This window comes from Etheostoma cragini, chromosome 5 (genome assembly GCF_013103735.1).
Source record: "Etheostoma cragini isolate CJK2018 chromosome 5, CSU_Ecrag_1.0, whole genome shotgun sequence".
Classification (NCBI taxonomy): domain Eukaryota; kingdom Metazoa; phylum Chordata; class Actinopteri; order Perciformes; family Percidae; genus Etheostoma; species Etheostoma cragini.
Genome location: NC_048411.1, coordinates 5,076,501 through 5,099,576, shown reverse-complemented (window position 1 = coordinate 5,099,576; position 23,076 = coordinate 5,076,501). Strand labels below are relative to the sequence as shown.

The 23,076-nt window shown below is 38.1% G+C and overlaps 1 protein-coding gene across 2 annotated transcripts; it reads right to left on the bottom strand.

The window, feature by feature from the left end:
• Positions 1-1,002: 1,002 nt before the first annotated feature.
• mier3b (mesoderm induction early response 1, family member 3 b) lies at positions 1,003-14,346 on the bottom strand. Of its 2 annotated transcripts, none has more exons than XM_034872153.1 (13): positions 14,265-14,346; positions 13,629-13,653; positions 13,136-13,281; positions 11,920-12,042; positions 11,649-11,772; positions 10,420-10,493; positions 10,213-10,285; positions 9,938-10,086; positions 9,635-9,716; positions 7,197-7,291; positions 6,952-7,079; positions 6,498-6,652; positions 1,003-4,074 (listed from the first exon to the last, which is right to left on the bottom strand). In XM_034872153.1, the coding sequence occupies exons 1-13, from the start codon at positions 14,271-14,273 to the stop codon at positions 3,599-3,601; spliced, it is 1,659 nt and encodes a 552-aa protein (XP_034728044.1). In that variant the 5' UTR covers positions 14,274-14,346; the 3' UTR covers positions 1,003-3,598. The 2 variants fall into 2 exon arrangements, with proteins under 2 accessions (XP_034728044.1, XP_034728045.1); XM_034872154.1 differs by lacking the exon at positions 14,265-14,346 and adding an exon at positions 13,820-14,026.
• Positions 14,347-23,076: the final 8,730 nt, after the last annotated feature.

Genomic DNA, 23,076 nt, shown 5'->3' with positions numbered 1-23,076 from the left:
TTCATCTATTCAAGTAGCAGTTCAAAATGCATGCAGTTTGACCACATCACAACTAAATAATATATTCTGGATGATTCAGTTCAGTTCTCCTCAACCACAAGCTGTGTCTTCAACAGTTTCGAGAACGTTCCGATTTTTACATGTATAAATAGCTTGTTTTATTGACAATCTCAGCTCACGTTCAACTCACTCACAGCTTATGCTTTCAATTTCCATTACTATATAAAGTTTGCTCCTTTTGTTGTGAGCCTGTAGACATTTAAATGTTGGTGATTTCGAGCACTTTAATGACTTCTTTTCCATGTTGGCTTAAACATTGACCTAGACAGGTCACTCTTGACCTTTGAAACGGCAGTTGAAAAAACAACCTCAGCTCAAGGTCCACGTATTTGCTTTCTCTTGTTTCCAACCATATCACACAGCTTTCATCAGCAGATGCACGGCCAAGCTCAAGGGGTGGTCAGACAATATGAAAATCTGAATATTTACAAACCATGAGAATTGAGCAAATAAAAGACAGTGTATTGTGTATGAAAACACTATAACGAGCACATTAGTGGACCTTGAGCTTAGATAATTTGTTTCAACTGCTGTTGTCAAAGTCAAGATTGAACTTTCAAGCTAAATGACAAGTAAAGTAAGGATGGACAGTGGAATTAGTACTTAGTCCCTAAATCTTGAAACCCACCGACTATCGGTCAGATGACTCTAGGGGCAACAGCTAATATTTCGGGGGTTCTGGTTTAGCAAGCAGATAATCATGGCAAGACTTCCTCTGCCGTCCTCCGGGTCCAGTTAGCAACTTTAGACCTGAGAATAGAGACCTGTCGTCTCTTCAAGTGAAGAGACGACATCTCTATATAAACAGGTATCTGCCTTCAAGCGGATGTCTTTTTATAGAGATGAATAATTCCCCAAAATAAAGACCAACATTTTAATCTAATTTATTTAGTAGAGTAAACCTACTCAAATCTTTTGTGTAATGAAGAAAATGCAATCATCTCTGAACCTTTTCCAGAGCTTTATTTCTGGATCTGTACACAAGGTATTAAAGTACAACAGAAAATACAAAATAATGTTTAACAAAAAAAAAAAAAAAAACTTAATGTTTATGTACAATTCTTATAAACAATAAAGATAGCTTCTTGACCATTTCTCATAGTGAAGTTTTTGATTGTCTATATTTCTGGATATACATTTTTAAGTTTTGTAGGTTTTTATTCACAAAAGGTGTTTGTTTTCTTCAAAGGACTTGAGTTTTCTTTTTCAAAAACACAACTGCTATAATTTTTCTTTTTAAACTTCAAAACACAATAAAAAATATAAAATAAAATTTGTTTAGTGCTTTCTTGCACACACAAGTCTCATACCAGAGATTTCGATAAAATATCACATTTTCGAGAGTTCACAGGGTGGTGAAAAACCTACTTCTATTACTTAATGGCCTTTACATTCTGACAGTTTTTCTGAGTCTTTGTACAAACCACAGGTGAAATAAATACCACTGCACTGCTAAAGCTAGAAGAGCTTGGAGGACCTACTGCATTATGCACATTGCATTAAAAGAGAAACTAGCTCTCCACATACTTAGAGCAGCAGCCATCCCTTTACCATCAAGACAAATATAGACATGTAAATGAAAAAAAAAAATAAGAAAAGAAAGATGAGTGTCTTTTACACATGGCTGCAAGTTTTGAAGGCAAAATTGCAACGTTGAGTAATATCAATAGGTCTTCGGGTAAAGCCGTTTTCAGTGGTACACTTGAGAAACAGACACAGCTGGCATGCGCGGTTTCAGCTGTGTTCTGGGGGTCATGACTTTCCAAAAAGACAAACAAAATATAAACACCAAGTCAACTGGTAAAATGCAAAACCCAAAATATCTGTACATATCTACAAATTATTGCCTTTTGACAAGGAATCAAATTAAAACCTTTGTATCAACAAGTGTAAGAGGTCATTTATAGACTTTTTAAAGGCTATTTGCTAATTATTTACATGAAAGTAGAAGTGAAGATCTTCTCTGATGCTGGCCTTGGAAAATTAATAACTTGATCATACTTAATAATGGTTTATAAGCATGAATCCTGTCTGTACACACATTGGTAAGTTACTGAATCTATGGACATGACATACATGATGTACCCCTGAAACAAACCAATTATTCATAAGCACAATGCATAGATAAATTAAGTAAACACTACTGCTTCCAATAAACTGACAATGACCCGCTAAACATTTTACAATTCACAATTATGGACTTCAGTCAAGAGACAAGAGCTCCATTTCTGCTACTAGACTCCAAAAACTTGACTAGATTAGACAAGGCATTCTCTAGTCAGTACGGGTTAGGCAGAGGTTAAATACAAAATCTGAGTGGCTTAAAATAAAGAGATAATACTGCTAGCAGGTTTACCCGAGCTTGCTAAGTGGTCTGAAAATTGCATTACTTGATTTTGGAGCAAAATCTAACTTTAATTTTTCCTACAACTGAAGGGCACATACAACTAAACTCTCCTAAGTATAGCATCAATGAAATGATTAAATAAAAGCTCAAAAGGTAAAAGTATATGTAATAAATACACACTTTACAGTGCCTGATGAGGTCTACGTTTAAATGATTATGAACCTAACCAATATCTTAGCATTACAATATTATTATGGTTTGCTTGTCTGATTGATACCCTCCTATAAGGAGCAGGATTTCAAAAGAAAACTTAATATCTCTGTAAAACAAGGAGACTCCCGTTATGCTATTTTGCACAGGTATTCTTCATCAGCTGTTTAAAAGTGTTAATTAAAAAAATTATCAGTATCTATAATTTGGATTTAACCCAAATTGGATAAATAATAGTCAAACATTCACATGTTCCAACATGGCCACTCTGAACAGTTTAGAAGTAAGCAAGCAGACCAACTGCAGACAAGCTTTGATAGGAAAAAAAAAGAAAGAAAAGAAAACCAAACTCGAAGGCCTTAGCCGCTGAAGCCAGCACACTTCATGTTCTCCAAGCTCTTCTCCATGCTAGTGTTGCTCTTCATACAATATCTAGCAAGGTTTATTTGGGGACAAATAAAACCATTTGCACCAGCCTGGTTACTAGAAAGTACCTGTAAACCAAACACTAATTAAAAAAGAAAGTACCACTTCAAACAACAAAGACAAGCAACTAAATACTGACACAGAAAACTGAGTCAATTTTGGCAGCTGAAAAGAATGGCAAGTAAACATACTCTAGATCTGAAGATGTTGTGTGAGGATACGAGGAAGGAAGATACACAACTCTCCTACTGCAGCCACTGGGCCCCACTGTACATGGACGTTACACATCTCAAGACTCATCGCAAAACGAGAATAAAATAAATGGCTATATAAACTCTTGAGAGAAATCAAGATTTTAGTTCTATATGATAGACATCACTGATGTCATATTAAACAAAAAATGAAAACAAAAAAGTATATATATATATATATATATATATATATATATTTATAATAGAATTAAAACAAATTGGAATCTCCAGTGAGGTCAGTCTTATGCACAAGCGGGATAAGGTTTTTCAAAAGGGAAGAACAAAAGGATGTAGAGGAGGAAGATCACTCTGACTGAAGTGCTGCAGTGTGCTGCGTGTGATGCCGTGCATGTGCTCCCAGAAAACCGTTGGGCTCGCCGCTGCCAGCCATACTCCCAAAGTCTGTGACGGACACCGCCATTTTTGCGCCGGTGATTCGATGGTGGTGCGTCGTTGTCCGTCGTGCATCAAAGTCCATTCCAAGGTTACCCACAGACACGTCATTGATAAAGGAGTCAGGCAGGGCCATCTTGAGTCTCTTGGAGGGCCGCTCGCAGTCCTTGTTGACACACACTCCTCCTAGCTGGCCCAGGTCAGAGTGGTAGAAGCCAGCGTCGAGCATGTTGAGGCAGTCGTTGTCTGCGCCATTGGAAGGGAACCCAAGGGATTCGTCGTGGTTCAGAGAACCACGATGGAGACTTTCCAGTGGGGGAAAGCTGTAGGAGTCCATGCAACCAACCTCTGCAGGGTTGCACACTGTGGCTACAGTGTTGCTCAAAGCTGCAAAGAGACAGGACACTCAATTAACATGGAACAGGGTTCAGACACACATTACTGAGTAAAATAAAGAACTTTTGAGGCACTTTTTTTCATTTATAACAGAGATGGAAAGGCAATTTTGTTTTTTTGTGCACTTTTCCTGTGCGGGCCTCAACCACACTGGCTCCCTAAATTGGTCCTCATGGTACAGCATGCCATAAATGTCAAAAAATCATCACATAGTATGCCATATCATAGAGTGTCATAAAAATGCTACATGTAATGTGATTAAGAAGTCATAGTTTAGTATTTCATAAAATTGTTATAAAAATGTAATTTTATAGTTACAGTACATTATGCCATAAAAATGAAATGTCTATATGTAAAGATGTTCCATTTTTTCCCTCCTGATATCGATTCCGATACCTGAACTTGCGTATCGGCCAATACAGATTACCGGTCTGATACCAGTGCGTAAAAAATAAAATATATAATGAGTAATTATATATATTTTTTAACATCTGTATTCTACTAACCCTGCATGGATGTGATATGATTACTATCATTGTTGTATGGCCTGGCTCAGGTAAACCCTTTGTAAAACATGAACAAATACATATAGAGAATGAATGCCAAATAACTTTATAAGTTTGACAGTCATAACTGAAAAAGAACAAAAATACATAACCTAGTAATAAATAATTATTTTAAAAGACTGTTAGTTTGCAGCCATAATTATGCAAAAACAAAAAGGCATTCAAAATGTTAAATAGTAAAGTAAGAGTATACAACAGCAGTGCAACAACAACAAAAACACTAGTGGCACCCCTCAAAAGTAAAGCCTTGCATACTGTGCACATCGCCGTGTTACTGGTGGGATTTTCCAGAGCAAAATGTCAGCAATTTGGAAATATCTTACAAACACCAGCTCTGAATAATGTTTCCTGAATAGGGTTGGGTTAAAATGGTCAAGTCTCCAATTCTATTGGTTTGAGTGAGTGATATCCTATCTCCTATTGTTTCTTGAAGGTGTTTCTGGCTCTGGAGCTGTGGAGTCTGAATCTGGGGTTGGAGTCAGCTGCTGCCTCCACGTTCCTGCTCTACACCTTCCGCTACAATTAATTAATTAATTAATTAATTAATTAATTAATTCAGTCAGTCAGTCAGTCAGTCAGTCAGTCAGTCAGTCACACACTCTCTCTCTCTCTGTCTCTCTGTCTCTTTCTCTCACCCCCAACTGGTCGAGGCAGATGACCGTCCGCCCTGAGCCATCGTTCTGCTCAAGGTTTCTGCCTCTTAAAAGAAAGTTTGTCCTTGCCTCTGTTGTCTAGGGCTTGCTCTTGGTGGGAATTGTTGGGTTTCTGTGTATAACATCACAGACTACGGTCTACACCTGCTCTTTTGTGAAAAACGATAACGGTTGTTGTGATTTGGCGCTATATAAATACAATTTAATTGAATATTGATTAATAGGATAGAGTAACGTTTTTATATCCAATTTTTTATATAGTTATTTTAACTGAAATTCCCCTAACAAAATTAACATTAAAGCGGTATTCTATCAATACCCAGCACTGTACCTGTACGTTACACTCCGAGTTAGCAGACCAAAAAGGGAATAAATGATTCTTCATTGCCTCAAAACAGTAGTTGCTAGGGACAGCAGAATGCCACTTGATGTGTAGGCTACTGCTTTAGAGCGTCAAAGAAGAATTAATTTCTGGTCAGCCAGACTGGTTCAAGTCTGTGTTCAGACCTCGGACACACATGCCTGGGTCTCCGTGACCAGAGGGAGGGGGGCATAGGGAGAACTCCTCTCCTTCCAGCCCCAACATGTTGTCGGCTGAACAATGTTACAAAAACTCTATGAAAAACACATTTAAATAGGAGAAAACACAAAAACAGTATAACTGCTTATTTTCTGTAACCAGTGTAGCATTAAAGCCCAGTGGAATTAGCATGCTAGATAACTAGCCAGCCGCTAAATGAATAAAACCGAACTACCAGTTGCCAGATGACAACTTTACTCGGCACGTTTCCTGTAATCAGCGTAGCATGAATGCATGGTAAAAGCCAGCAAGCCACGCTAGTAAGCTAACGTGGCTGAACTGATGCACTCATAATTCCACATAGCATCCAATCACAGGGATGCGTCGAGGCAAGCACTAGCCAATCACAGCTTGAAAGGGGCTAACGTCAAAACTGAAGGGGGCCTAACTTGAAGGTTCTTGCAGGCCGCAGATGGATACACTTAGTTTTATATGATCAAAATTACTTTTTCGGATCAATGCTACTGGTATGAACAATTTTAATAGTATGGAATAAAAATTTCACAAACTAGTATGCTGTAACAAATGCCATTTAAAAGCAATTGTATAGTATGCAAAAAAATCTTTATAGTAACTTGAAAAAAAAAAATGGCAGAATTAAGTCCCATTACTGACCTGTGAGGTCGCTGGCAGTGATGGAGTTCAGCAGACTGAGCTGTTGGTCGGTGGTGGCCTCCAGCCGTCCTCCTCCACCTGCTCCTGAACACACAGAGGAGGAACTGTCCACTGCTAGTCCCTCCGCTTCATCCACTAGCCGGTCCATCAGGTCACTGGATACACAGAATAATGTAAGTTTCATTTTTGTCATTCTCATTGTATTAAACATAAGCAAAACCACAAAAGAGAATACAACAAATTAAAAGGTGCTCTAAGCGATGTTGAGTGACATTACTTCTTGTTGACGTTATAACGAGACTAGCTTGCCCCTCCCTCCTCCCATCCACTCCCCCTCCCTTCTGTGCTTCCGCGCACTTACCGCAACAGTTTGCTGTATGTGACAACAAATGTTCTAGCCTAAACATGTATGACATCACTTAGAGCACCTTTAACGGATTCTTCTGCCACTTACGTTACACCAGGATAGCAGCTATACTTTTTCTTCCCAAACCGATTTTGCTGCACAAAGAAGTCAAAGCGCTCAGACTTTTTCCACATGTAGTAAAACGCCACACATTCAGCTACTGTTCGTGTTGTGACCTGAGTGGGGGAAAACAGTAATTGGAAAATGGATGAGAAACTTTCACGGCTTCATATGTGTACTTTCTCATTCTCGTCTGAAAGGGGAATCTCGTAAGATTATGAAATAAGACTCACTTTATGTTTCTGTATGAGGTGAAAATTCTTGTCATACATCTGTAGTGCATGCTCAAAGTTCTTGCATTCCTCTTCTGACCATGGAGGTGATTTTTCTGAAATTAAACCAGATATATGGTTACGCTCTAGGGTAATATTGAAATCACACAGACAACAATAATTAACAAATATGTTTGTCTTTTGAAAATTGTTATCCAAGTCTTCACAGTCAGGGGAAACAAAAATACAGGGACTAACAAATACAAACATTAAGAATTTCTTCCCAAACATGTTTTATCCAAAACCAAGAGGCCAAATCAAACTTGTTTCCATATCCAGGGCTGCTTAAATGACCTGCCTGTGTCTGCTAACAATACACACAGACTACATTCAAGGACCTCCTGCTTGTTTCAGGATATAGTGCGTTCCATTTACCTCAAAGCTGGAAATGACATCACACCCAAGTTGAATGCGTTCCATTTACAATTGTGGGGTTAGCTCTATAAAAGTTAGCCATTGTCAGCAATAACCTTTGATAACAGCGCATTACGTTGTTTTTTTGTGCATACAAATACCCTAGCAACATGTCCACAGAGAGAAGTTGGACAGACCTGTGTGTATGACTGATTTAGTGTGACACAAATAAGACAGAAGTGCTAATAACTGTATGTTACTACAGGTTTCAATGCTGTTGATGTATTGGGCAACAATTTAGGATTTTGAGCTTGGGGAACTCAGGATGTCTGAGTTCTGAGAAGAGCTCAAGGGGGCATGTTTCCGACGTTGACCTTGAAAAATCTGGGTTCTGAGGCCTGCACAATTCAAGGAAAAATAGGAATCACGACTTCTTTTGCTTAGAATTGATATTACGATTCTCTGCCACGATTTTGTTGACCATGACAAAACAAATTGGAAGTACCAAACTGATTTTTTGGAACCTAGAGCACATTGTACATCACCACAAGCCTGTGAACACAGAGGCTTCAATTAAGAGAAGTGAGAGCATTGCAGAGCTTGGGAGCTCTTTAAAACCCATTTTATACAGTCTGTTTAAAACTCACGGAAGAAAGTAGTTTGTTGAGCAGTCAGCTTGTAAAATTATTGAGAACCAATGTCCAAAAATGAAATAAAAAAAATAATCAAGGTTATTTAAAATGTTTATTGTGAAAAGGGTGAATTAAGATTGCAATTTTATAACAACTAATTGTGCAGGCCTACCTAGTTCTAAGATCAAATGGAACACACTATTGGGGTTATTTATTGGCCAAGCAAGCTGCCTGTCTCCTGACATGACATTATGTGATTGGTCAACACAGCCAGCAGTAGCAAACAGTAAAAGATCGCCTTTCACACAACAAGATGACTAAATTGCGGTTCAGTCATGGATTTTTCGTTCTGGAATTATTATGGAATGAGAAGTCACTAAAGTTTCAAGCCAGATAACTAAGCATTTGTAAGCGCTACGATCACACTGAAGCCCTCTTTGGAAATATTTGAGATTACGGGACTTGATTTTGGATTCATAATTACTTATTTCTTTTACAAAGACAGTAATTCCATGATGGTTTAAAAAGGTTCTTGACGGCCTACAATTGCTTGGATCATAAAACATAAAAAAAAAAAGTGAGTAACACAACAGTTTTTTAAGCAACTTGTAAAGTGTCCAGAGATACTGGTGATGTGCACTTTAAATAAATGATGTTGAAGTTGACAACTGGATATGAAATTATTAAGTTATCAAATATCAAAATCGACACGTTTGAACATCCATCATGTTGAAGAAGTCCTGCACAATGTCCATTACGTGTGCAAATACTTTAAAGCGTATCAAATAAGGTTTTGCTCACATAGACCTTCCTCAGGTGAATTGACCGTAACGTTGTGAAATAAAATATTTGCATGCGTAATTGTTAACATGCGGGACTTCTTCAACAAGCGTGACTGGTAATCTTCACATTTTCCGACCCACCTGCCCCAAAAAAGTGTGCAAAAGCGCTTTTTTGAACGTCAATCATAAAATGACAGCACGCAGATATAGCAGGTATTTGTAGATATAAAAGTTTAGATGCAAAGGTTAGAAAAAAATGACATTGTGGTATACAATGACATACAACAATTCCGTAATAAAACTTTTGTAAAACCTATATTTTTTCATATTTCCATAGACCGTAAGTGATTGATTGTGTTGATTAAACTCAACCTTTGAGCCAACACTGTTGTTGAATTGCTTTTTGTTGGCTATAGGGGGGAGAAATATTCAGAGATATTTAGAAGATAGTATATACAAAACCTAAAAGTTAAGTTTGACAGAATGAGCAATTTGACTGCAAAGCTTTTAATAAGCAACATTTAAGAATTCTTTTTGACTAATGCTAGGAGCTCACAGTGTATTCATTGCTATTAACATACCAATGACATGTGCTTAATGCATAAAGTAGGAAATGGTTTCCTCTGCTTACCTTTTGAGGACTTTAAACGGCTGCAGTGTCTCTCTAGTGCTTCACGGGTGTTGTAGTTGCACTTGACAAGCTCACGCAAAGCCTACGAGGAAAGAGTGGAGTGGTCAAGACTGGAATATTGGCCATATGACTCACATTAACTTTAGAAACAAATAAAAAAAAATTAAAAGCATGATTGCTCTGGTGTATGGTAAGAGTCTAGAAAAAAATGATACACACTGCATAAACTCACACACATGGTCAATACAATGCTTGTCACTGTGTTACTACATGAGAGGACTGATAAATAAAGACATGACTGACCTGCTCATTGTCTCGAACATGCATCCATGGTTTGTCACATACTGTCTTTTCATCTGAGGTCCGTGACAACACATCCGACAGGAATGTTCTAACCTTGTTTTCTGGCAATATACCTGGGCTCCATAATAACTCATCTTCATCCTCATAAACTGCATAACAAAGTACATTACATTAAGCTTAGTCACCTTGTGTATATTATTTTAGAAACATATTAAGCAATCACATTAAATGAACATGTCAGGCACACATGTTAAAATTAAAAAAGCAGCAGTCACCTTTCTCTCCATCTTTGTAGTGACAAAGGCCAGAAGGGACCTCTGCTTGGTAGTGTGATCCCACCATTATTTCCTGTGATAAAAATTAAACCAAAAAAAAAAAAAAAAAAATTCGGGGCATGTTTAGCAAACCAGTGTTGATTCAACTTAAAACATAAAGTACACGTTATGTATTCCTCTTAATGGGTTCCAAAATGTGACATTTACCTTTCTTGAGTCCTCTGGGCTTGGGCCATCTTCATCACACTCTGACTCTTTATCGCCATCGGAGACAGCATTAGCTGATAAAATAATAAACACATAAATACCAATTCAAATTACCATTTCAAATTGCACCTTCTGCGTGCTAAGGCCTGATCCTTTACCTACCACACCTGGTGTCAATTCTGGTTCCACGCATGTGAATAACTAACCGTTTAACCAACAATAAAACTTTTGACCGATTAATACTTTCAGTAGCTAACAACATCACTTCAACAATAATCTTGCGTTTAAAGCTTCTTTTTTTTCCTGGTAAGTTCATGGCCCTTACAGCTGACTGCTGGACCGCTCTCACAACGGCCAGCTACATGCTAGGCTCGGACATAAGACCTGGACAGCTGCATCACATGGACATGCAAGCGGTACTGGAAAAGTGACTGCATAGGTCCACAACAATGTATGCACGCAAGATTTTGGCTGCATGATCGGCAGAAGTCTGCAGCAATCCCTTAACGCGGAATGTGGAAAGAATGTGCGAGTCTCCCAGATCGGTGAACAGTTGCCTTCTTGTTGGTTACATTAAATCTCTAAAACTCTAAATTAGTATCCATATTTGACTGAATTTCCTCCAACATACTTATTACATAACTTCTCCTAAATCTCTTGAAAAGCTCAAAGTATCCACACACAGCTGGTTCATGATGTCATAATGTTCACTGGCAAAATATGTCATAGTGCTGAAATGATTACTCCATTAAACAAGTACACAAAAAATGAAATCAACAAGAGCACAGTTTTTGTTTTGTTTTTTAAATTTGATTGATCAAAGTCTTTTATCACGCATAAATGCCAGAATGTTGGCATTCACAGAGAATGAGACCTTATTATGTCATATTTTTGTTAATAAAAAATCTGTTTGTTGGACAAAACAAGTAATTTAAATAAAACGGATTGGGTTGTGGGAACTTGTCACAACCATTTTTTTTCTTCTATTTGACATTTTATAAACTAAATTATTAATCTAAAAACAATTGACAACTTAATGAATCATGTGAATAATCAGTTGCACATTTAACCTAATGTAGTACTTGGTGCTCAACTGTAAGAAAAGGCAATTTACCCTTTGTGAGTGAGAACTGACATTTCTTTTTGAATTTGGTAGCTTCTTTTTGAAACATTGCACTGTATTGCATTGCCAGCTTAAATCTTACAAAGCTACAGACAAAAGTACTTACATCGCAATGTTCTTGGGAAGAAATCGGTAGCCTCATGGGAGGTGACTGAAGGGGTCAGATCATCAGCTGAGGACTGGGTCTCCTCCTCATAGTCCCCAGACAGCAGATCTTTAGCTATTTCCTCCTAGAAAGAAATAATTATGTCAATGGTATACTGTGACAGACCAAGGGTGATCAACAGAATACCTGAATTACATATTGAAGATGAATGCAGTGACTTCTAATTACTTTCCCAAATATATTTATTCACTACATTACAGCATTTATTTACCTTGTCCAGAGTCATGTCAGGCAGCTCATCAGTCAGGTCTCCAGAGGAGCTGTCTATACTAGACCCTGCTGAGGCCTCATAGCGATAGATGGCAAAAAGCTCTTCCAAAGGCATGTTCCCCTCCTGGTAGAGAAACAAGAGGAGAGGCAAAGTAAGTCAGCACCATTCCTACAAGATCCCACACTGCGGAAATTCAGAGTTAAAAACAAAAACTAAAAAGTAATTGAGTGATAAATAAAATTGAAACAGCTATTTACACTATGTACATACACACCTTTACTTGAGTGAAAGATAGATGATACAGGGTTTCCCGCTGCAGTTTGTAGTTAAACTATGTTGTCAAAAAAAAGTTTATGGAGTGATATCCACCTGTCGGACATGTACGCTGATGTGGAATTGTGTCAGTCTCGCAAGAGGTTTCAGGAAAGTGGCTACATGTGTCTGACAATGCACAAAACATAAACCAGTACACGCCTACAGCTGTCCGCAAACACGGAGTGTGTGTCAGAGCCTCGCGGACGGTGAACTGAGACTCCGATACCTGCTTTTCGGTCACCGGTTAATGATCCGTTAACATTAAATTTCATTGTGCTTTTTTTGGAAAGCTGGCTGCCAAAAATCCCCACATACTAGCTAATTAATTGGCCTGAATTAAACCCTAGCTATCTGTAAACAGAACTGAAGTGGTGGCTGGCGTCTGGTGTGCGCGCCAGTGATTGTGTGTGAGCGTGCGTCGGCCCGTCCCCCTGCGAAGCTCTGACATGCAGACAGCTAAGGAACAGAAGAAAGAAGCAGCACCTTCACCAAAAGGAAGACTGAAAAACAGAACTATTTTGGTACAAACATTTACTCACCATGTGGCAGACAGCCACGTAGATATAGATAGATATCATTTATTAATTATATATTAGTTAAATTTAATATTTAGTGTTTAATAAATAATTTTTAAATTTAGTACAGAATCTGTAGTCTATTGCCTGAAGGCAAACCCCACCCTGCCACCAAATATCATGCATCATAAAGGTCACACAAGCAATTGTCATTGTGGTACAATACCACACTTTGTTTCCAGTTTCAATATTTGCAGCCCTGCTTTGTAAGTGTCAGTCTTTAGCATAAAAAATACATAATAACATTTCAAATGCCTTTAAACTGGCACTTTAAAATCTTTGAATGAGTTACATTTACATGTAGTTACATTTTGTCCCTTTTTTACCTTTTCAAGATCTGCAATTTCTGAGCTGAAATTCCTCCCTCCATCCAGAGACTCTTCCTCTTCTAGAGTCCTCTCGTCATCATACTCATGGACTAACATTTCTGCTGTTGGGTCAAAGTCATGGTCCTCTGACGATAAAGAGCCAACTGAGTAAGAAAGAGAAGGAAAAAAAAAAGAATCTTAAATGTCTCAGTCTAAGAACACTAGCTTTTTTTAGACAAAAAATTGAAGATGCACACTTAAAATATTCACATATGCTACATATCATATATTATACACATATAGCTACTATATTGCAATAAGACAAGCATTACATTTTGTCAATTTCAAAGTAATTTTGTCTGATAACATAAGATATTGTATAATTTAATCTTGACATTTATGTTGTGCAAAATTGCGTCATTAAAACATAGATACAATTAATTAAGTACATCATAAACTGTGTCTGCTTAATACACTTAAGACATTCAATTAATAGCGAAGGGTTTCTTACCTGGACTTGAACTCCCTAGGGAAGCCTGCAAAAGAATAAAACCAGAGCATAAATGCCAAATTTACATTCATGCCTCGGAATTAAAAGGATTTATTTCGTAAGAGACGGTCTAAGTAAAAATAAAAGGTCATTTTACGCAGTGTCGGCTCCTGTAACAGTTAGCTATCCAGCAAGCTAACCCAAAAGCTTACTGGTAACGTTAACGTTATGCATCGAGAAATGTAAACAGTAATTTGGTTTGCTCGGTACTGCAATCAATAGAGTTGGATGTTCTTTATAATACAGGTGCCGCTAATTTAGCCCAAATAGAAAAAATTAATTTCCATTCATAGCAAACGAGATATAATCAGTTATTTCCTTTAACCAGCAAGCTAACGTAAAATTTACGTATCAATTTACACAGCCGCTACACCAAAGCAGCTGAGCGAGGCGCAGCGGCCTTGTAGTGAAGGATCAGTCCAGACATTCAAGCATATTTTAGAGGAATAAATATGACATTTGTGACACGAAACACGCTATATAGAAGGCAAAAACTATTGTTTCTTCAATCGATAACATAGAATTTAAAAATATAGCACACAACATTTACAAATATCGATTTAAGATCGATTGCTTCTCCCCTGTTTTCCCTCTTACCTCCGCCATATTGGTACCTTTAGCTAATGGGCTCGTTCTTGCGCAGTACCCGTATCAGCGATCTGGGCCAATCAGAAATCCAGGTGACCGTCGTAGTCGTGACGTTGTTCACATCACCCACTCAAAGATGTCAACCTCTGATCAGACTAACGGTAATAGTTTATCAATGTTAGGCCTAGCAACTGAATGAAAATATGAGAAACACAAATTTAGAAATGAAATCGCCATTTCCAAAACGAATTATTAGCATGGCGTTGAGCTTGTTATTACTACACACAATGACATTTTACCAGAACATTCCTAGAATGTAATGTGAACATCCCAGCTGATTTCCTGCTCGCCTACTCTGTGGCATTTATAAAGCTCGATTGTATCACAGTTGGCGTAACGTTTTAAGACCCTGGCTACATTCCTGTCGTAAGAGCTTTTAATTATTTGGGTCACACACTGCCTGTAAAAGTGAGACTTTCGGTTTGACCATTCCATATGCTATATTTCTGTAATTTATATAAAGGCTATAGCCTATATAGGCTGCTAATCATAGACTGTTAAAGCTACAAAAAACTACAAATCATCTAGCCTACTTAGTTGGGTCAAAATGTCACCAAGAACTAGATTTCAGTTTTCTTTCTCCCTTTTGCCATTGCTTTTTCATTGGTGTTTATGAAAACAAAGTTAGATTTCTAACATATTAAAACTTTCGTTTGGACACCATGGGCTATTTTTTCTCATTGGCTATAGTTATAACAGCATTACATGTCATTGAGCTGACGCTTTTATCCAAAGCGACTTACAATTGCCATGTATGTCAGAGGTTGCACACCTCTGGACTGGAGCAACTATGGGTCAAGTGTCTTGCTCAGGGACACATTGGTTTGTATCACAGTGGGAATTGAACCCAGGTCTCCAACACCACAGGCATGTGTCATATCCACCATCACCACCTTACACCACCACCGAAGGCAATTTTGCTATTCTAATTTCCTTTCATCATGCAGGACTACTCATAAATCTTTATGTGAAAATATCTAAACTCTCAAATAATGATTTGAACTAACTAAATTAAAACAGTTATGTACAGTAATCTATTTCTGAAATAAATTTAAGATGTAGTGATTTTACAGGCCAGCAGAGGGCAAGAGTACCCTGTAGTGTGAAATCATGAGTTCTTAAACACCACTGAGATTCACTCCATCTTTCCTCCCTTCTCCCTCCCTTCCTGGTTTGGATGACGGTGAAACCTCGTCATATTTGATCATAACATAAAAGCAGGTTAACGCTTAAGGCAGGCACAGGTAAAGGTGGACTTTACTCTACATCAGCTAAAGACAATTCTACCCTATTGTTGGTTGGATACATTAGGTACACAGTGTTACATTCTACACAGCAGAAGTTAAAGGTTATTACTAGTTCAAGGTGAGTCCGGCACCAGCTGCTGCTGTCAGGGAATCTGCAGATGTTTATGCAGAGGGCGCTGGCAATAAACTGCTTCCTGTCTCATCCTGATCCAGGAAGGGAGGTGGGTGTCCTTCCTACAGCAAAAACACATGACTAAGTAGTCATGTGTGTTTGCTGTCAACTGAATATATTGGTTCTGAATTTGTGTCAATAAAGATTTAATTGTGACAGACAGGTGAAGGCTTTTTTTGTGTATGGAGCATCTTTTCGGTTTGTCTTTTCAAAAAAGGCAGTATATATGCAGCTACATTTTCTGTTTGTCTAGTTTGATCAGTCAGCTGACATGCCAAAAAATAAGTTGAGACCTTCAGCTAGGAGTGGAATGATAATGTGTCATATATCTGATCTTGCGATATTTACAGAGGAAGGAGAGGTTCTGAAGGCTTGATTGTGCTTTTTGAAGGGTAGCAGCATTATTGGACGACACATTTGGTAAGCTGTAATAGCGTTTAGTTTAGTTTTGTTAGACTTAAAACCTCAAATGCATATACTGTAAATTAACATCCAAAGACAACCACACCAATGCATGCATTACTGTAACTTACACATGCAGAAACCTTGCAAGTGGCACCAATAGAATCTATGGGCTCCTTTTGCGTTAACACATCATTATGTTGTAAACATGTGACTTGACAGAATACATATCCTTTAGGCCTAACTATCAGCCACTCATTGGATGCAATGATGGGTGGCAAACTCTTGAGCAACCGGCTATTGTTGTTTACATATTGTTCCCATTTAATTTGTCATTGGGATCATATTTTTTCTAAAGTTGTTGCAGCAAGTAAACACTTTGTTCGAAAAATGAAATCCCCCGTAAGGCGTGGAAAGGGTAGCGTGGGCTTTGTTTAGAGGACTCTGCAAACAAATGAGTCGGACAGTTCAGAGACACCTCCTTACATAAGTTGGCCCATAATGGGAACCCTAAGTTGCACCAGATCAAGTTAAACCGTGTTTCATGCATGCACGTACTGTATAGACCAGGAGTGTCAACCATTCAGCCCTAGGGCCAGAACCGTACCGTCAATAATATTGCCACCAATAAAGTTTTTTGTATTCAGATTCAAAGGGTCCAATCTCGCCAACTGGATGACTTTGCAAAGTGTGAAATTTGAAGAGAAGTCATTAATTCAAATTTTTTATATTCCTATTTGTCCCCATGCTGTCCTAATAAGAGTAGCAGGCCCTATGTTGGATATGCTATCATAGATCCCACATGCTTAAATACAGGCTAGACACTGTCAAGCCTAATGTTCATGCATGAGCCGCTGGTGGAAAATGTCTTTGTCTGTCGGAGTGTTGGGTTCTCTTAGAAATAGCGATCAGTTCCTATTTCTTTACAGAGGTAAACGGGAAACCACTGTGCTTGGTGTTCACAAATTTTCCTCAAGATATTTCAGGTCGTTCATCTGTTTTGTAAATACTTTGGTCATTAAATTTGAACATTTACCCTTTTACACTAAAATAAAAGGACACATTTGAAGGGGCTGTTATTTATGCAATGGTTTTACTGGTCTGGCCCACTTGCGATCAAATGGGCCGTGAACTCAAAAACACCCCTGAAAAAAACTTTTAATGGTTAAGTTGAAGGGCTGCCCCAACACAAGTACTGGTTCTTCTTCTTCTTCTTCTTCTTCTTCTTCTTCTTCTTCTAGATAGGTAGTAGTAATTTTACTGTTTGTATTTGCCTGTGTACAGGTGACCCTATTTGATTGTACAAGTAGCGTTAAATAAGAGCACCCATTACCATCTGTCTCTCATCTTTGTTTCCTCTGTTGCTGATTTACGATTACCTTAGTCATTTGAAATCCCATTTTAAGCCTACTTTTACAGAACAATATAGTCAGGAAGATGTGGGCCCTTGCCTAATGAGTGAAACTGTCAGGTCAACAACTTCTCCTCTGACGTAGATTATGAAGAGGTGGGTGACAAAGGGTCAGAATCCATTGTTACAGTGTAAAACGGATGTGGCTGATTAACACTGCGGCTCACACCTACACTGGTTTTATGATTGTCCAGCAACTGCCCACTTGATGTGCTATTAGAGGGACTGACGGACCGCAAATCCTTTGTTTTTCATACTTATAAATTATAATTCAGATCGATGGACACATCAGCTGTATATTTATTGTTTCACATTTGTATGATACATCATTGGTTGATATTGCATCTGAACTGAGAGTCCTTTGTGAGTCTTTTGATAAAGTATATTGATATTATTTATTCTAAATAGTGTCAGAATATGAAAAAAGCATTATTTAACTTAGCATCTCTGCAGGTGGAAATGCCTTTGTTAAAAAGTCCCTTTCTGTATAGGGGTAGTTACTGTTTTTGTGCATATTAAGACTGGATGGAAAAAGAGATCAAATCCACTTGCTGTTTACAATGCATTGGATAACACTTCAAGCTGGACATTTTACAAATCACAAAAGCGTTAATGACTGGTGTATAATAACAATTTTTATTTTTTATTTTTTTCCAAATAAAAATGTATATTATGAAAATGTGATTTATGTAGACAACTTGAGACAGTTCCTTTATAAAGTATACAAGCCACCAGGTGGCAATGTGTGACAGCTGGGGGTTCTTAATGACTCAGCGTTGACATTTAACATTTACTCTGTGCTCCAAACACCACCCTCAGTCAGGCTCCAACAATGACGGTATGAGCACTGAGCGCCTATTGTGTTGATATTCTTGGGTGAATCATGTGAAATTCCAACACGTAAAGTGACATAGATTTGTGTGTGTTTACAAGTATAGTATCCCTCACCACATGTGGATCACTAAACAATCAGCAGCTGCAGAGCATGTCCTGCAGTGTCAACAAACCTTTCTGGACCTAAACAGTTTACAGTTTAGATAATTGATGAGTAATGTAAATAAAGCTGTTGCAGTTTCTGTAGTATGATACAATTTCTACGAAATCCTAGAAAAGTGTTATACTATGTCATGTAGCTGCTAGAGATGTAAGTAAACAATTGGCAGCTGTGGAGTAAAATCAGCTTCATTAAAAATACTTTTCTGTAAGAATAAATCCAGTTTTAGAATTTATATTTTTGATGAGCAAAAAACACAAGCTGCTATGGTAAATGGGAATTTTAGTAATTGCTCTAAAGCCACCTATTCAGTCCCTAAAGGTTTTTATGGTAAATCATTATTAGCACACATTAGATACACTTAGAACATACATGGAGGTGAGACCAAAGGTTAGCTATTACTGCAACAGCTGCAGTGGGTAATACTCTATGAAGCGGATTCTATGCAAATTAAAATTATTTTGAAGTACTCTTAAAAGCCCATCTCTACAGGTAAGTGTCAGAGATGCTACAATTTTGCTCAGTACAGCTTTTTTCATTGTGCGTGATCAAATAATTCAACTGCAACAATGTTGTTTTTTCTATAAGAAAAGTGAAACCCCTAAAATGTCAAGGTCCTTGCACGGTCCAAAGTGTCCATGCCCTGTGTGGCCCTGATCAGTCTGGTGATAGGATGTCTGCCTAGCCATTTTTAAACAACTAACCCATTATTTAAAGTGGACCCAGATGCTGTTCTTTTTTACTGCATGAACATCTGTGAGAACTTTAATTGTCTAAGGGGACTTTACTGTATCTGTCCAAACAAGGTGTGTTTCAGTGCATAGTCTGAAGTTCGAAAACACAGAAGCCATAGAAGAAGAGTATTATAAATCCTCCCACAGTCCATAATAGATTTTCAAACTTATTTTTTAAAATCGAACGACTACACCTGTTACTCCTCCCAGCCGTGGGTACCAATGGGGTTTAGGAGAACTTGCATACTTCATTAGAAAACCCTCCAAAGCTGTAAAAGATACCTCCAAAAGTGTACTCATTATAATTAGATAACAATTTCTCAGTTGCAAAAACGTCATTGTAAACTATTGACAGTAGTATTACTGGAAATATTTAGGACTTGAAGTGTAATGGTATGTGTGCATGTCATTTTTGTGTGCTGTGCAATTTCCAACAGGATGGAGTGCTTATCTCACAGTCAGACAGGCAGGCCTTGTGTGGCTATTGTGTATATTTTCTTGTCATGTCTGTGTCACACAATTTGTTCTTGCTGTGAATTTCTGCCCCCTCTTTATTGCATTAGAATTATCTGAGGTGTAAGAGAGCATGTGAATATGGCGAATTACAGTAAATGAGGGTTTATAAAGTGCATTAGTTTTTGGTGCTTAAATCTTTTACAGTAAAGGGATCCAATGTTGGTTATATGTTCAGAATGTACAGTAGATGCTCTAGCAGCTGCAGGCCTTGGCTTCCATTATAGAAGTCATGGATTGATGGTACATAATGCTCTGTAAGTCTTAACAACTTTAAGAATTCAGAAAGGTATCATTGACATTACTAACTCAATCAACCACAGAAATATTGTAAAAAATAGTTTAGTAATTTCCTTTAAATGTTAAGTACACTAACCCAGACTGTAGCATAAAATCCCATAAAGCACCCATCTCCATTACTTTGTGCCATGCAGCCATTATGAGCAGGTACACAAACTTGTCCGGGCTGTAGTGAATCTGTCATGTCTCCACAGGTAATGTTGGGGTTGGTGAGTTCGAGGGCATGCAATAACCAAGACTGTGAGTATTAGCGGTGTTCCTTTTCTCCCCGGCCCCACACTGAGCTCTACATCACAGCAAAGTGGACTCCACCTTTTAAACTGTCTGACTCTATGTGTAATATAGACAGACAGACAACCTGACAGGAAGGCAGACAGACAGACAGACAGACAGAAAGGCAGAAAGGCAGACAGACAGACAGATAGATAGATAGATAGATAGATAGATAGATAGATAGATAGATAGATAGATAGACACAAAGTGTTTGATTCATATGTTTAAACCCATCCTACGATGTACATGTTCATAATCAGTGTAAGAGGTCGGAAATGTTGTGTAAATCCTGTAGTACAAACTTGTCAGTCTGTGTTATGTTCGTTTTGCTAAATGCTTGGAACACTGAGCAGCAAGAGTCCACTTTAAGGCGGAGTCACAGTGTGTGGGCACTGAAATTTCCTCTTTCTGTAGTCAGACGCACTACTTGTGTAGGTGTTTGTGTATATTCGTCACTTGCGTCATGCTGTGTGCTTCCATATTTTACAAGATTACCTCTTTGAATGACTTGTTTTAAATAGCAGCTGAAATGCGCATATCTGTGAAGATGATGCAGAGTAAATGCTAAAAAGGTGTTTCTCAGTTCAAATGCCAAAACATTAAATCTGTCCCCCACAAACTAACTTTGTACTATCTACAAAGGTTGTAAAAAAGCAGCAATGTAGCATGTGTAAAATCCTTTATGATGTATATTTTTATTATATTTAATGCTTCCTTTGAATGTATTTGTTTAGATGAAACACTACAAGAACTCAACCATATGAGAGGACTCCTGTCAGCATGTAGTAACATCGTTCAAACATTACTTCATACTGGTGTCAAATTTCAGAGCCACTTATCACAGGAGCAATGGTAAAGGTCTTCACAACTTAAGGCAGGATGTTCTGCAATAAAGCTTCTTTGATTCAAGTATTGTGCAGAATATACAAAGGGATGAGCAACGTACCAAATGTGAAGGATAGAGGAAACAGCTGTGTTGTCATGGATAAGAGGCTCCTCGTGACGAGGCATGTGGGTGATTCTGTCTCCATGGTAACCTAAGCTCCTGCCACAGGAACAGTTTGCAAAGAGAAGAGAACAGAAGATGTAGAGGCTGAAAACTTTTTTATGAGTATATGAATTTGGATGTCACACATCCAACTCCCATTCTTACAGAGACAATCTTACAGTTGCCAAATTACAAAGGAGTGCTGTCACTCTTCCCCTACACAATGGCTCTCAAAATGATAAAAGATTTTTTTTTTTTTATAATTAGTCAATACAGCAGGAAGGCCAAATAAAAAATTAGACAATCACTCTTGTTTAAGGACATTGTCAGTTTTTTGACTGACCTGATGTGAAATTATTTGAATTATTAACTTTTAAGTCATTAGAACATTGGATGAACAGGACATGTACAGTTTGTCTTTGCTGACCTCTTTAGTTTTTAAATTGTAAAAGTCATGCAGGCACACCCTCTACAGATCAATACAGTATTAATTCTGGTTTGGTCAAAATCTTAAGACTGAGCCTGAAAGTTGTGACGGGTCGCTTGTAGTGATACATCCACTGATAATAATCACCCAGTACTGCAGTTCCCTTCAGTTTAGCAGAGATTTTTTAACATCTTTCAGCTCATTTTTGTTTAATTCCTTAAGACCAATCATGCTTTTATTCATGAAATGCAGGGTTCTGGGATGCACCTGTACTGCCTGACATTTTCCTTCAGAGAAAGAGAGGTTGTGGTCAAAGAACCACTGTTGGAAATGTGCACACAGAATGTGTGTCTTCATGACACACGTGTGTTATTAGGCTGTCACGAGACTCTTGTTCTTTCATCGCTTCCCCAGAAAATATTCTTAAGAGGGGGAGTTTTATTCAGACAGAAAAGTTTGCTGTAGGCATTTGTGCTGCTTTTGCAAACACAATTATTGGCATCCAGAGTCATCAAATGTTTTTCATCAATTTGCTGTTCTAATCACTGTGTCATACTTATATCCTAATTGGTCGGGACATGCTTTGCCTTCTCTCACAATGCTCATCAGCAGCATAGACCACAAAAATGAAAATATGAGGTCAGATAAATAATCAGTGTTCATTACATTAGCATTAACTTTCAAAGTCAGAATACCAGTACTTTACAGGTCTCCCTAAAAAAATAATTAGACAGCTGCAGCTGATTCAGAACGCTGATGCTCGAGTCCTCCCTAATAAGACCAAGAAAGTGAATCACTTCGCTAGAGTCAAGGTCTTTACACTGGCTATCTGTCTAATGAGAAGTGATTTCAAAATACTACTGTTCCAAAGAATTGAATGGTTTAGGGCAAAAATACATTTCTGATATTCTAATACATTATGAACCATCCTTCATGACCATGGCCTTCATGACCATAGGTGAGGGTAGGAACGAAAATTGCCCGGTAGATCAAGAGCTTTGCCTTCTGGCTCAGCTCCCTTTTCGTCACAATGGTGCGATAAACAGAATGTAATACCGCACCGGCTGCTCCGATTCTCCGACTAATCTCACGCTCCATGGTCCCCTCACTCGCAAACAATACCCAAGTACCCCAAGGTACTTAAACTCCTTCACTTGGGTTAAGGACTCAATCCCTACCCGAAGAAAGCACTCCATCGGTTTCCTGCTGAGAACCATGGCCTCACATTAATGGCGGTTTTCCACTGCGTGGTATCTACTCGACTCGCCTCGGGTCTACTCGCTTTTTTTGGTTTTCCATT

What these genes read in the sequence shown, in the direction of transcription:
- mier3b (XM_034872153.1), bottom strand. An exon ending in CCTAGGGAGTTCAAGTCCAG is followed by an intron (nt 13,282 to 13,628) that starts GTAAGAAACCCT and finishes TTTCTTACTCAG; the next exon opens with TTGGCTCTTTATCGTCAGAG. An exon ending in CTTCCCAAGAACATTGCGAT is followed by an intron (nt 10,494 to 11,648) that starts GTAAGTACTTTT and finishes TTATTTTATCAG; the next exon opens with CTAATGCTGTCTCCGATGGC.